General features: G+C 39.1%; 1 protein-coding gene and 1 long non-coding RNA gene across 10 annotated transcripts in view; both read left to right on the top strand.

Moving 5' to 3' along the window:
- LOC116737092 (pleckstrin homology domain-containing family A member 5) overlaps window positions 1-15,589 on the top strand; it is a 158,595-nt gene that overhangs the window by 122 nt on the left and 142,884 nt on the right. For all 9 annotated transcript variants that reach the window (XM_032590066.1, XM_032590072.1, XM_032590068.1 and 6 more), the window contains exons 2-3: window positions 72-148; window positions 835-892. In XM_032590066.1, the coding sequence (XP_032445957.1) occupies window positions 72-148; window positions 835-892 (135 nt within the window). The remainder of the gene's footprint in view (window positions 1-71; window positions 149-834; window positions 893-15,589) is intronic.
- LOC116737110 (uncharacterized) lies at window positions 3,019-14,437 on the top strand. The gene is made up of 3 exons (XR_004342740.1): window positions 3,019-3,029; window positions 7,759-7,762; window positions 12,492-14,437. It is a non-coding gene; the product is annotated as an uncharacterized LOC116737110 (long non-coding RNA).

Below are 15,589 nucleotides of genomic sequence, written 5' to 3'. Positions count from 1 at the left end.
TCGGGCATGTGTCATTTCCTTACTTGTCCTATTGTTGGCTTCATCGCCTCATATTTTTTTCCTTCCACCAGCGAAGAAGCAAAGAGTACAACCTGGCTGCATCCTGTTACTGGAGAGGCTGTGATCACAGGCCACAGGAAAACTCCAGGTAAATCACCAGGATGGCTTCATTTCCCTCTGCACGCGCGCATGGTTGTCTCGGAGTTGTGTTGGAAAAAAAGGCGACAAGTTGCGCAAAGATCCGTGGAAGACGAAGGAAGGGGCGAGGGGTGGGGGGTCTTTTCGCTGCAGCAGAGCAACAACCTCCTCTGCTAAACAAAACCACACACACGCGCACATGCACCCCCCCCCCCCCCACACACACACACCGCCCCCCACCTCCCCCCCACACGGTTGGTTCCTCCACCTGGACAGTTTGCGACAGACTTCTTAAAACTTACGTCACGTAGCCATGGACATCGGTATGAGCCGATGTTTGGATCCGATCCCCGCAGTGACATTTAAATCGCGGGTTGCTGAAGTCCTGCAGAAGAGAGCTGATGAATCTGAAGCCTTTTCATGGATCTGCACATCTGATCAGTGTAAATCACGTCCTGACCAAGCCGTCACCGTTTCCTTCTAGCCCGATCACAATGTTTGCACGGCCAGCTCCACCTCCCCGTCCTCCTTCTGGGTCATGTAGCACCATGAGGAATGAAGGTGTTGAACCTTCAGAGGGACGGATGGCTTTATAATGATGCACAAACACAATATGAGGTCCAGAAGCTACATTGTTATGAGACGAGCTCCAGCACTCATGTTCCTTCTGTCCTGTGTGTGGCTTTGTGTCCTCAGATTTACCAACAGGATGGGAGGAAGGATACACGTTTGAGGGCGCTCGCTGCTTCATCAAGTGAGTAGGAATGTCTGTGGATGAGAGGAGACTCTCCTCCTCCACCATGCCTCCTCTCTGCTCCATGCCTGAACAGGAACATGGCACAGGGGTCACAGGAGACAGGAAGGGTAATCAGAGGTGGGCACTTCTGCTCATCAAGTCCTGTTTGAAATGTTTCCCTGCTTCAACACATAAATGTCATTATGAGGCTTTTACAGAAAATAGAGACAGAGACAAACTGAGTAGATCGTTGCACCTTGTAAACATATTTATACCCCTTTAACTTTTCAGCATCTGATCATGAAACAGCCACACAGCTCAATGGATTTTGTGGGATTTTATTTGACAGAAAAACTGAAAGTCTGAAATATTTATGAAAGGGAAGGAAATGATCCATGATTTGGTTCTCGTTAATCTTGGTTTCATTCATTTATTTTACCAAAAGATTTGAGAATGAGGTGAAGGTTCCAACAGGACAGAGACCAAAACATGCAGCCAGAGCTGCAATGGAATGGATTAAATCAGGAGATTCGGTTCCTCTAGATCTGCTGTCCTGCAGGTTTTGAATGCATCCCTGATCCCACACACCCGAATCAAATGATTGAATTACAAGTTTGGCAAAGGTCTGGTAGAGAGCCATTTATTCTATTCAGGTGTGTTGGAACAGGGTTGCATCTAAAACCTGCAGGACAGTAGATCTAGAGGAACCGGACCGGAGACCCCTGGTTTAGATCAAAGCATATTTATGTGTTAGAATGGGCTAGTCAAAGTTCTGGCCTAAATCCAATTTGGAATATGCAGAAAGATTTCAAAGCTGGTGTTTACCATCCAGTCTTGCAAAGTTTGATCTATAATACAAAGATAGGTTCATTGACTGGTATGCACAGCCAGTAGCTGCTGACGTTTGAATTCATTTGTCACGAGCCGATGATCCCACCTCTGTTCTTCCCTCTCCAGATATCCAGTATTCAGGAATCATTTTTCAGAAGTTGTGCTGCTCTTCTTAACAGCCTTTTCTTGTTTTAGTGCTGAATGTGTGTGTTGGCCCTCTAAGCTCATTGTGTACATGAACATTTTGTGGACCTGTCTGACAACAAAAAAGCCCTGCAGCTTTCAGCGTCGTACACACCCTGAACTGTTCTACACACGTTCTGAGAGCTGGTACTTTGATTTGTGCTTCTCACTTTCCCACGATGTTTTGCTGCTGTTTCTTGTGTTGTCTGTGGCCGTTTCTCAGAGCAGCAGCTGACACATATGCTCTGCTAATATAGCCACTCTATAAATAACCTCAAACCACCGCTGCTTCCAATGTATGAACGCTGCCTTCCTTGCTTATGTGCTAATACACATACATGCTGTGGTCCATTTTAAGGATGAACACATGGACATGCATGTAAAGATATTGTCCCTGGAGAATTCTGCAAAGACATCGTGGCTTCTATGAGTCACAAGCTAGAACTAAGGATGAAGCAGTCCTCTTATAGTGGGAGGCCTGATGGAATACAGGGCAGTTAAAAAAAAGAATTGAGGACAGTGGAGGAGCACAGCCAAAGATCTGCTGTTGCTATCACCTGACATCTATTCCCTTTATTAACAAAAATATTGGAGGTAAACTTTTATGCTATACACTTATGTTTTTTTAACCTGCACCAAGAACCATTTAAGGAAATGAAATGAAAACATCTGGAGAAGACACTGACTGCAACTTATCCTTCATGAAATATAAACAAAAATGGAATGGTGTCAGATTTGAGCAGTTGTAGGATTTCTTTTATTTGTCTTTGGTAAAAGACCAGGATCCATTTCTCCCGTTAGGGATAGACAGGAGGTTTTGGTTTGGTTGCATTTACCCAGAATGCCCTGCATTATTTTCTGCTTTTGGAGCGGTCTCCGGTCTGCTTGGTTTTTACATGTACATTCAAACCACACTTTGAATGTACATGTGGTCTGAGTTCCCTTTAAGTGAACTCAGACCTGGTTTATAGGCGGAGGAGGGTCCACTTTTTTTGGTCTTCATCAGAGTTTCAAATGGATTCACTAACAAACCGGACTTTCTAGGTAAACACACTGGAGTTGGATTAAAGCGGACTATAAGGGTGTATTCACATTGCTACTGATGGGTGGTTGAAGGATTTTTGCAACATTTCAACTATCAGTCATCAGGTACTGGGAGGGCTCTGACGTCCACTGATCCAAACAAGTGTTCTTTATTCTGCAGGTTCTCATCATATAAATGACCCAACAAAGAGAAACAATTCAGTAAAATGTATCATGATGAGAAATCCTGCACAGTTAATTGAAGTCAGCTTCAGTCATTTCACTGTAGTTTACAACAGCATGAGATTATTTCACTGGGATTATTCAACATATTAGTGTCAAAGTAATTGGATAACACACCACTAGTAAATGTAATTTATTACGTTCAAATAACTCTTTCTTTAGATGAATCTGTATTTACAATATAGAAAACTACTTTGTAGGAGGGTAATAAACATTCTAGCAGGTAGGAATTGAGCTTGAAGCATCTTGTGGGAGCCTCCAGATACCAGAAGACCGAAAACTATTAAGGAACAAACTGCTGAAGGGGGAAATGAGCAACAAAATGAACGTTTAAACAGATTCTAAATATTGCGAGAATTAAAGTATATTCCTTAGTGGTTTCTATCTCAATCAGCAATTCTATAGATTTCTTCCAAAATGATAACATTTAACATTACATCATGTTGGATGCATTTGGTGGACTGGATCCATTGACTAAATAAGCTACTTTATGGGCCATGAAATGAAAATTAAATGGAAGTTGCTGCTTTCTTTAACAACCAGATGTACAAAACCAACTACCATAAACTCCACACAGTATCAGACGAAGACGAAAATGAATTGATAATGTTGGGAAAAGTACAAAAACATCCAAACAAACTAGAAGAAGTCAAAAAATCCATTTAAACAAGTAACTGGAGCTGTATGCTTCAGTAACTGGTGCCAAACTTTAGACATTTTTCATCTTTTTCTTAGCTGCTTTCCCCTGTCTTGTTTTACTTCACCAACAATAAGAGTCAAGTCATATTGCCGAAAAATATCACAATGTTTATTTTTCAAAGTTTTTTTCCGATTTAAAAGTTTGTATTGAAGCAGAAACTATCTTAGAAACCAAAGAACAATTTGTAATAAGTAAAATGTTAACAAATTTTCCAAAATTTTCTGACATTACCTATTTCAACATTCTGAATGACGATGCCGGGGGAAAAGCCTTTAACCTCACCCAGGTGCATTAGTGAGGGGGGTTGGGAGAATGCGGCTCCAGGGTAAAGTGCTTTGATTCATCAGTATAACTAGAGAAGTGGCATAAAAATTCAGTCAACCTTACAGAGGATTATGTTGTATCAATCTATGCTGAAAGAAAATCAACAGTGAGCAAAAATATATAGCAGCTCTCCAACTCACTGTTTTAGGTAGTTTCAAATAAAATGGACTTCTTAGGATTTAATCTCCAAAAAAGTTTATTTGTACCTGAGCAAACTTTTTAAATATCTTTGTAGGCTCTTCTGTTGGTCAGAGATTTAGGCAGTGAATATTGTGGAAAAATAATTACCAACTAGTCAACATTTTTCACAATAAATATATTCCTAATGGGGCTACTGCCATGAAATCCACACCAACACTGTTTAGTCAACAGAAGCATCTTAAGATGTGATTAAAAAACAGCTCTTTCAGAAGTTCAGTAACTCCCAAAATTATTCATATCTCATCATTGGTTGATTTTCTTGAAGGGCATTCCAATGGTTAATCCAATGAAATCTCTGTCCCGCTGGACCCAACCTTCCCTTCTCCTTTAACCCAGATTATACATTTTGCCATTTGAGTTGGAGAGAGAAGTGGTTCTCTCTGTCCCCCAAACTTTGTCCAGGCGTTTCAGTTATTAAAATCTGTTAATAACGTGTTGTAAGAAGTTTCTCTGAGCCGCCATTGATGCTAAGCGCTAAGATGCTTGTGCCAGTGTTACTTTGATTTGCGTTTCCCCATCAGATACTGTTTCCCCTGTTACGTCGACAAATCGTCAGTTGTACCTGTGCTGCACCAACAAAGACCTGCTGCGCGGGTGTGTGTTAGAATAATGGCAGCAAAACACAAGGAACTTTGCACAGCTTTTCCCCCAAGCTAACAGAGTAAATTAGTAATGCTGTTGGATGTAGATAAGATAATGTTACCTAAATGACGACCAACCAATGCCAATATAACATTAAACTTGTTAACAAGTATAGGCTACTAATTTGTTGTCTATGTTCGAAAGTGGGTAGTACTGGTTACATTCACTTGAGTAACTTTATGTGAAAAAAGGTACTTATAAAATTAGTTGTGCTGCACTCTATTTTTTTCTTTTAGTTGAGTAATATTATTGCTACTCTTAGTTGATAGATTGATTTTGCATTTATAGAAATAAACTTCAGACATTGGAAACATTAGATTTAATGAGCAGCTTAATTCATTTATGCCTAGGTTCACCTCTAAATGTGACCAGCATCACATACTGTTTGAACGTCCACTGGCTGACTTATTTAGGATTTAACAGATGTGCAAAAAATTTCATATTTATTTTAATTAGATTTTTTTTCTTGTTTTTGATTTGTTTTTCTCAAAGGTCCACTGTGGCGCTTCCTTGAACAAGCCATGGAATAGATCTGTGGGTTAAACAAAACATGATCTTTACATTTAAAACACAAATTAATTCTCAGATATTGATATTTCCACCCGATCGGTTCTAGCAGAAGGTAGCATTCAACGTTAGCTTGTGCTAAATGATAAATCATGTTCATGCCAAATAATACCAAACACACAAGACATCGTTTTGTATGTCTTGTGTGTTTGTATATGTAAGTATTTACTTACATCGCCAACATCTGTAGATTTGCTATGAACAGTAGGGACTGAGTTTCTGTCAGTCATAGCACTTTGACAAATCCTGCCTTTTCCTGTTGGTAGTTTTCAGAAAACTCCTTCCTAAAATGATCTGCACCTATTAAACTTCAACTTTCTTTTGCAAGCAAAAATAAAATGAAGCCACACAGCTCTGTTCTCTGTGACTGAGAGACAATTCATGGACTCATGCTCTGTGTTACAGTTGACAGCAAAATATTTCCCTTTTCCAGCAGCCATTGTGCAGCAGTAACTTGTAATGAAGTGGGTGGAGCTCCACTTGGGTTGCCAGGTGAGGGGCTGGACTTGGGGATGTGAGGTAAAAAATTGTGACCAACAATTTAGAGGTTTTTGAAGCAGCAAAATATTTACTTATTCCCAAAAAACAGCTGGGTGTTTTTTCTTTCTTTGCTCTTGCACCGTTTCTAGAAGATGGAGATGCCCGAATGGAAGTACAGAAACATGCAACAAGTAAATTTTGCGTAATAGTGGACCCTTAAGACTATAGTTGTAGTACTGTCAACAAGTAATAGTTTTACATTTTTTAATACAAAAACATGGTGGTCCACTGGTGGACTACTGGGCCTAGCAAGTTTTCTGGGGGAACATGAACATGCATAATATATTATCCTATAGAGTTATGTGTGATTTGTGTACAAAACTACAGTTTTGGCTGTAGAGCAGAGATAAACAACCCCCTGGATGTTAGCTTCTGTGGTAGTGCTAAGCCGGTTTCTACTGTGCGTATTATTGCATATTATAGTTTATCTGTCGTTTCAATTATTAATATTCAATTCAAATTCAATTTAAAAATACTTTTGACCAGAATCAGGACTAGAACCTTTTCATCTCTGACCTTTGCTAACATCACAATTTGAGCTGCATGAACTAAATTGAATCCTAACATGGTGTGATATTTCCACAAAGAGCTCCTTGTTATGTCTGGAATGTCTGACTGGTTGAATATTTTTGCAGCATGCCTCATGAGCTCCTTGGTCTTGTGTGAAGAATGCGTTTTGTTTCCAGTTAAGCAAATTTCCAGCAAACTTTAATACTTATGTTTTTCTTTAAAATGTCCCCCATATTTGTTTTTATGAAGTGGTTAGGGGTAATCATCCAGAACACAATCATCTCCTTGCTACATAGTTTTTAAAACATTTCCAATATACATAGTGCTTTTTGGAGTAATTTGTGTGTTGTTATTTTGTTTCTGCATATTTTGTATGTGTGGTACTGGTACAGGTAGTTCACTTTGTGTAGCTCTTTGAACTATTATGACAATATAAAAAATGTTTTTAAGATTTGTGCAAATTTGTAAAAATAGGAAACCCATGAGCTCACATAATGCTTTGCTGATCCGTCTTTTGGCAGTAATTCCCGGCTCTCTTCAGTCTCTCCTGATTTCTCAGTTGAGACGGCCGAGCGGCTCCAGGGGTCCAAACTCCTCCCACTGAACTCAGAGACCCTCAGAGCAACAGAAATGTTTCTGGATCCTTCCTCACATCTGACCTGACTCTGAGGTCTACAGATAATTCATTTGATTTCATGCTTGGTGTTTGACCTCTGACCTGCACTGTCAACTGTGGGACAAGTGCGAATCTTTCCAGATAAAGTTCAATCAACTGAATTTACCACAGATGGATTCCATTTAAACTGTAGAAACACCTCAAGGATGATCAATGGAAATTTTGAGATTGAGTCAAATGCCTAAAGATAGGTAAGCTAAGTTTGTGGCTTCATATTCAAAAAGACTTGATGCTGTAATTGCTGCTAACAGTGGTGGACATTTTGACAAAAGACATTAATACAAGTTGGAATGAGGTTATAATACAACATGCAGAAAAAGTGAAGCACAGTGGATACTATCCTGATGTGCTGTCTCTCTCTCTCTCTGGTGGATCATTTTTATGTTGTTGATCAGTTGGTTGAATGATAACAGATTTAACACAAATAATAACATAAGTGTGCAGATCAGTTCTTTAAAGATCTTTGGCCTAAAACAAATCAACATTGAATTTGTGCTGTTCAGTTTAGCCTCTGTAACAAGAAATAAACACTTGCAGTAAAAATTTCTTGATTTCTAGATAAATCATCAGGTGTGTCAAGTTCCAGATTGTATGACTTATAAAGATTGAACATGCTTTAACCTTAGAATGATTATGCATCACATGATGATGCTGTTCCTCCTTTAACATGTGACTCTGGAGAGTTCAGGCACAACATGGCCCTCACTCGTATGAACTGAAATGTTCAGAGACTTCTCTTCAATGTTTTCAAACCAGATAGACTTTGAAAACATTGAGTGAAGAAGATGCTTAATGCTGTCAGACCACCCACATAAAGAAGGGGGACTCTGAGTATGAAAGATTTAATACTGTTATTCACACTGTGAGGATGAATGACAGACTTGGAATGTCATCAGACGGCTCTGATACTGATGCTCTGCTCCTCTTGGAAAACTTTCAGATATTTTACTAAATACTAAAGCTTTCAAAACTGAATAAATTATTTGGTACATAACAGAAAGGTGCCGAAGCCATAACACTCATGTGTATGCTTTTTATTATTCTTGTGTGGCAGTATGGCAGAAGTAGAACATTACTGTGAAATGGAAGAAAAGCTGTTTTTTCTGAAGTGTCTCAACCAGATGTATTCAGTCCCCTTTACATTAACACCCTACTTAAAACCCACTGCAAAAGATTGGATTCAGAAGTCAAGTAGGTGAATCTAGAGCTGAAGCCCTGCTGTTCTTTTTCTGGCCATGGAAGTTTAAGAAAACATTAGAGGAACCCAACTTTTATTGTCATGAAATACAAAGCTGATAGAGACTAATACTGTTAGTCTGTAAGCCAAAAATAATCAGTATATTATTTAAAGATACTCATAGCATACTTGGAGAAGAAGCATTTTTAATCTTCATTTGAAAAAGCAAAAGCAGTGTGAAAAGGTATTTTGCTTTTGAGGCTGATGAACAGAAGAGCTGGAGAGTCCGGTAGCAAACAATCCTCTGAAAGACCAACTCTGTTTTAGAAAGGTCTGCAGCAGTAAAACAGTGATCCTCCTGGGCAGCGCCACCTAATGGTGATTAGATATCAGATATTACTGATATATTGACATGTTAAAAATATTAGCATTTAGTTTGAAATGTTATCATTCTGACCACCCTGGTAGACATGTACCGCTAAAGACCTGCATCTGTATCTGCAGAGAAAGCCGGTTCTACTCAGTATTGACTGATCTGAAAACTTATACACATCATGTTTTAATGATTTTTCTCTGTGATTTGTTTTTCAAATCATTTATGGTTTTCCTTCTACTTCACACTGAACACGACTTGGTGTTGGGCCACCACATTCATTCCCAATAAAAGGGCCTGAAGTTTGCAGTTGTGACAAACTAGACAGATTTGTGAGCAGCTTAGTTTATAGATGTGATAAAACGTGGGGATATTGATGAGTGTGAACGTATTAGTGCCGCACTGTAAAAAAAACAACAACAAAAAAAACAGAAGAAAAAAAATCCCATACTGCCTGTTTTCTGAGCCCAAGTCAGTTTCTGTCAGTCTCCTAATATTTCTTTGGATTTCTTTGTTTTAGAAGCCGCACAGCTGAGCTTCAGATAGGAGCTCTTTTACAACCTGCACTCAATATGGCAGGATGTGGTCAACTTTACTGGTTCATATATGAATGACCAAGGAAGAAGTGGATTCGTTTTGACGTCCCACCCAACTCTGCCACTGTTTCTGTGGAGACCCTCCCTGCTCAGTGGGAGGCAGAAGGCTCTCTGCTCTGCTCCTCAAATATCAAATCCCTGCAGGATTCTGTCAGCTGCTTGTTCTCTGACATATCCGTCTGTGTCTCACCATGGCTTGTGTGTGTGTGTTTGTGTGTGCGCTTCTGTTTCCTGGCTGGAGTTGTTTGATGTTTGCTCCATGCTTCACTGAGTATTCCCTGAAGACTTTCCCAGCTCCCATGTCTAAGAATGTGTCTGTAATTGTGAAAGTGTGTGTCTGTGTTTTGGCTTACTTTTCACATAAAGCAGTCCAATGAAGGGGTGTGTGTGTGTGTGTGTGGGTGTGTGTGTGTGTGCGTGTGTGGGTGTGTGTGTGGGTGTGCCTGCCTTTCTGCAGTGTGCTTTCAGCTTGACCTGTCCTCTGAATTTGCTTCTGTTGGCTTTTCTCAGTGATCGTGGATTCCTGTGATGGATCAGAACTTTCACATTGTTATTCTTACATTCTACCTCTGCAAGTGTCATTTGTCTCTCTCTTTGTGTGTGTTAGATTTCACAGTGGTCATTCTCATTTCTTCTGCTCTTCTTTATTAGTGACATTATGGAAACTTGAGCTGAATGTGAATCACGTCCCAAACTTCTATAATGCTGCACTCACTTATTTTTCACATTAGAAGACCAGGTCCTGCAGCATCTCCTGGAATTTGTGCAGTTTCTCTGAGCATTGCATTTCACACACGCACACACCCCCACACACGCACACATGTTCATCAGCTATGCAGAATGAGGCGTCTGTTCATCTGAGACCTCCACTATCTGGGTTTGGCTCCTCCACAAATTTTGGATTTTTTCTTTCATACACAACAAAAAATGCTGCTAATCAAACGCAACAGTTTAACCACCTCTAACAGCAGGAAAAAATGTTTGTTTTGCACAAAGCTTGGAGAATCAGCTTCAGAATGGCTACGTAACCATTTCTGATCTATTTAAAGGCCATTGTTTGACAGCACAAAACTTTATTTATACAACTGCAACTAATTAGGATAGTTGTCAATTGTCCCAGGAGGTGATGTCCAAAACAAGATGCTACAGATCTCAGTTAGTATAAAGCTGCATACACATAAAAAATGTGCAGCACCATATTTTACGCACAAGTCGGTATGTGTAAAAATGAACGTGGTGTGGAAGTTTGTGGAGATATACACAATTTTTTTACCCGCAACATAAAAAATGTGCAGCAGTCACACAAACTTTTTCTGTGGACAATAGCAAACTACAAATCGCCAAAACTCACTTAAATCCACTGAAACATGACTCCAGTAATTATTACTTAACTCAAAGAGCATCGAACTCGAGGCTTTTCTTGATTTTGGATTGCAATGTGTAAGTAGCCTTAGCTTGCTGATAAAAGTTACATTAGCTAAGCTAATTTTGCTAGCTCAGCAGTAAAAATAACAGTAAATGTTACTAATTTAAGGGAATTGTATTATTTTTAATATTATTATTGTTGTAATGCCTCCAGCATAGCAATTGCTGACACCTTTTATAAGGCCTGTCCTTATTGACTATGGCATCCTGTGAGGTACAAACTACACAAAAAAATCTCATTGAAAACTGCAAATATTAAATCAAAACAAAATATTTACAAACAACCAACACAGTGTCAATCAAAACAAACATTTATAAACAATCTCCACAATTTAGAAATTTGTTATTTAAATAATTTACACACTCCTGACCCCACTAGGGACAAGGGTGTAAGAAAATGGATGGATGGATAATTTACACAATTCATTTTGAATAGTTTATTCATAATAATTAATTGTAATTTACTGTCCATTACAAAGTTCAAATGAGGAAACATCCTGTTGTCCTTTGTCGAGGTCACTCATACACAATGATGCAAACTGGATGGTGCAAATATTGGACTGGATTTCTGTCAGGAATCTTGTGGATTAGTTGTGATCATAGTGAGTTTGACTCTGTGGAATTGAGAACCAAACGTTTGGCAGCGGCTTGACGTCAGACTTCATCGTAGCCATGCCCTCCACTGGAACGTTCTGGTGCTTTACAGCAAGTGAAAGAAGGCAAGTTATCTGTCTTCTGACACAGGGTCATGTTGTTTAGGTCAAGAGGGTCAGATGAAATCATTATACTTCCTGTTGTCAGGGGTTGTGGCTTAAGTGATGTCATGATTTAGCCATTGATATTGTAGCGGACCAGTCCCTGAATGTTTGGTCTCTCACTGAGCTTTTGTGTATGCAATGTCGTGTTGGTGAAAATATGAATTGGCAGTTCAGACCTCTTAAGAAAACTTGAGATCTGTATTGTCGAACCGGTGCATCTGTAGAGCAAAGGTTTGGACTAATTGTATTTAAGGCAAAAGGTGAGTTAAACAGGGGACAGGTTCACCATCGTTCCGTCTGTAATTTGATTTGAATATGTCGGACATGAAGCTGACCTTTGATCACCTGTGGAACAGTTAACAAGCTTGACCTGGTTGTCATTCGACTTGGAGCATATAAAGATGAAAAAGGTGTTCAAAGCCTTACTGGGCCGTGGCACTTCACTGCCTGCAAATCCACAGATAAATAAAACATCAATCACAGATGGAGGGAGGAATAAAATAAAAAAGGAATCAGGCTGCAAGACCTAGAAATGACACTGCAAAGGAAGGAGCTGGGAGTCACGTCTGTCCTGCAGCTTTGAGGGCTGCTTCATTGTGTTCATGCATGCATGTCTGCTGTTACACTTCGCAGGCACTCAGTTCCTAGGAAATTCATCACAGTATACATCTTAAGAAATCTACCTACCTGAAAGACAACTCCATGTACACTGTTAGGTCCAACAAGGGCACAACATATTTGAGGACACGTAGGCAAAACTGAGGGTTCAAAAAATTATTTTATTTCAAAACTCTCTTGAACTTTTCTTTTGGTTCAGCTGCTTTAATTTTCTGTGGAGGTAAAAAGAGTGTTACAGTGGGGCAAAGAAGTATTTAGTCAGCCACCAATTGTGCAAGTTCTCCCACTTAAAAAGATGAGAGAGGCCTGTAATTTTCATCATAGATATACCTCAACTATGAGAGACAAAAGGAGAAAAAAAAATCCAGAAAATCACATTGTCTGATTTTTAAAGAATTTATTTATATTCAAACAACCATATAATCTTTTTTTACTATTCTTTCTAAACATTTGACATCATTAGAACCCACACTTTAAGAATCTGTAAATAACTCAAAAGGCTGGTTCCTGGTTTTGTCGTGGCCAGGGACATATTTGAACATCACTTATAGCTTGTGGTCCTCTGTTCGGCTGTAGTAACATGATGAAACTCTGATCCTGCAATCTTTCACCTTTTTATTTCCGCTGTTGCCTAGCAACCAGTGAACTCTTCCTCTGTACGATCCATTCAGATGGAAAAGCAGTGAGCACTGAACCATTTTGTGTGTTAGTTAAAATATACATAAGTTAGATTGGAACTAAAATCTGTAATTACGTAACTTTCATATTTGGAAATGTTTTGATTACTTTGGTAACTTTTAGGCCCACCTCCCATTTAATTTCCCTTTGGGATTAATAAAGTATTTTTGAATTTGAATTCATTTAAAAGATTAAGAACACACCAGGAGGCGTGGTGGAAGTCTTTTGTTTGTCAAATGTCCGTGTGACCATGTGGGTTTTTGGTAAAATGACTTATTGACCAATTTTTGAAGTTGAAACATTAGATTATGTCAGCTTCAGTTTTAATCTGAGTTGTAAGAGATTTTTAGATTTAATTTCATCCATATTTTTGCAAGAAATAAGCTATGTATATTTTTTCAAACAATCAAACAAAACACTTGTTGCTGCTCACAGCCTTTCTTGGAAAATTTAGGTTTTGGAACTTAGAAGTCTGCGACAGTGTCTAGATTAGTGCAAACCACTCCGTCTTCAAACTTGAAATAGATTCTGCTGAGTTTATATGTGACACTGTCCATCATTGTTCTTGACCTTTGACCTTTCAATCAGGTGGGATATGTTTGTGATTACTTGAACATTTTGTCTTCAAAGTTGATGTATTAGAAGTACGAGGAATGGACAGTGTAAGGATTTTGACTGGGTCAGAAACTTTTGCAAAATTGCAGCTTGTTGGTTGACCATCTGCAATAGTGTGAGGAAAAAACATTGGTAAATCAGCCACAGGGTCATAGGTCACCAAGACTGATAAGTGCATGTCTGGTATGAAGGTTGGTCCGTGTGCTCCGATTAAACAGACGGGTTTCTGTGACTGAATAAGTTGTTGTCATTTTCAAAGAAAAGTGTCAGAATACACAGCAAACCATAAGCCCCTTTCATTTCAGGGTTGTTGATTATGGTGGTGCAATATTTATTTTAAACATGTAAGCAATGAATGTCAGCAGAGAAATCAAAGAATACAAAAATAAAAATGGGAAGGATAATCAAACATCAAAATAAAAACATTTATTCAGTTTGAAACATAGGAAGAAGCTAATGCTTATTAAATCATAATTCTATTTGACTCTGCCAGGATATGCATTATGTATTTCAGCCTATAATGTATAATCCAAATACTTCCCACATTCTAAATATTTCTGCATATGATTTGTTCTCCATGACACAATACACCTCCCAAAAATCATCTACACCAGTGGTTCTCAAACTTTTTTCATTGATGTACCCCCTTAAAAATATATTTTTAGTCACAGTGCTGTAAAATCACTGTCTGATTTATTAAAGCCAAACAACTTATATCAGTGAACCTGACAAATACTGTACATCCATATTGCAAACATTGCATGGTTAAACAAAAAAGAAAAACAGAAGACGGTGACCACCAGGAAGGTATAAAACCAGTCAAAACTGAAATATGCAAAACGCTGCTAATTTATATTGGTCTCTGTAATGGTACAAAATTAAATATATACATAAATAACTAAAATGTGTTCACAGAAATAAATCTATAACTTAATTATAAATAAATTATATTTTGTTTACAAAATAAATTAACTTAATAAATAAAGATTTGCTCACAAAAAAAATAAACGTTACCTCTTTTAGGATCAAAATAAAGAAGATTGCACTTTAATCACTTTGCATTGAACATTTGATTTGATTTGAACAGTATGTAACAGGCAGTGATTTATGAACAGGAAAAAAATTACTCAGTACATTTTAGTGAGAAATATGGGCTTGCACCTCACTGAGGATCTTTGTCATTCTTGGTGGCAGGGAGGCAACTGCAGTGATCAAGCTCTTCTCCAGGCACAGTCTGTTTCTTTGCTTTGTTTTGATCAGCATCATTGCTGAGAAGGAGGCCTCACATAAATATGTGGATGCAAAGGGTAGCAGCTGCTCCAAAGCTTTCTGTCCCAGCGCAGGGTGCTCCTGCCTCACACACATCCAAAACTGTGTGAGAGTGGATGCACCAAACTTCATCTGCAGGCCACGGTCAGATGCTACTTCCATCCGTTTTTCCTGATGACTGACAGGAAGCTTGCTTCTGTTTGCTTCAGACAAGAGAAATGGGTTTCTCACCCAATCCAGCTGTGCAGATTTCTCATCCATGTCAGCAAAGTAGGCGTGAAAACCACTGATCAAGTTAGCCAAATATCCCACTATGGCTAACTTCACCGGAGCTGTCGCCACATCCTCACTGGAGAGAAAAGCATCCAGCTGAGGAAAGCAGGTGAAATCCTCCTGATCACATGCCCTTTTCCACATCTCTGCTTTCTTCAGGAAACCACCCACCTTGTCATACAGGTTTCAGGATGCTGGTGTCCTTGCCCTGCAAGGACATATTCAGTTCATTCAGTTTCCTGAATATATCTGCCAGATAGCAAAGCTTTGCAAGCCAGTCCGTGTTCTCAAACAAGGTGGCATGGGGAGATCCGTGCTTTGTCAGGAAGGTGTGCACTTCAGCTCGCAACTCAAATAGCCTGTTCAGTACTCTTCCACGAGACAGCCAGCGCACTTCAGTATGCAGGAGCAGTTCTGTGTGTTCCGCTCCCGTATTTTCACAGAGGCTGCGGAACAAACGTGCGTTAATTGGCCTTGACTTGATGAAGCTTAT

The sequence above is a fragment of the Xiphophorus hellerii genome, chromosome 17 (genome assembly GCF_003331165.1).
Source record: "Xiphophorus hellerii strain 12219 chromosome 17, Xiphophorus_hellerii-4.1, whole genome shotgun sequence".
In the NCBI taxonomy this organism is placed as follows: Eukaryota; Metazoa; Chordata; class Actinopteri; order Cyprinodontiformes; family Poeciliidae; genus Xiphophorus; species Xiphophorus hellerii.
Note: the sequence above shows the minus strand (reverse complement) of the source record. Positions and strands in the feature narration are given on the sequence as shown.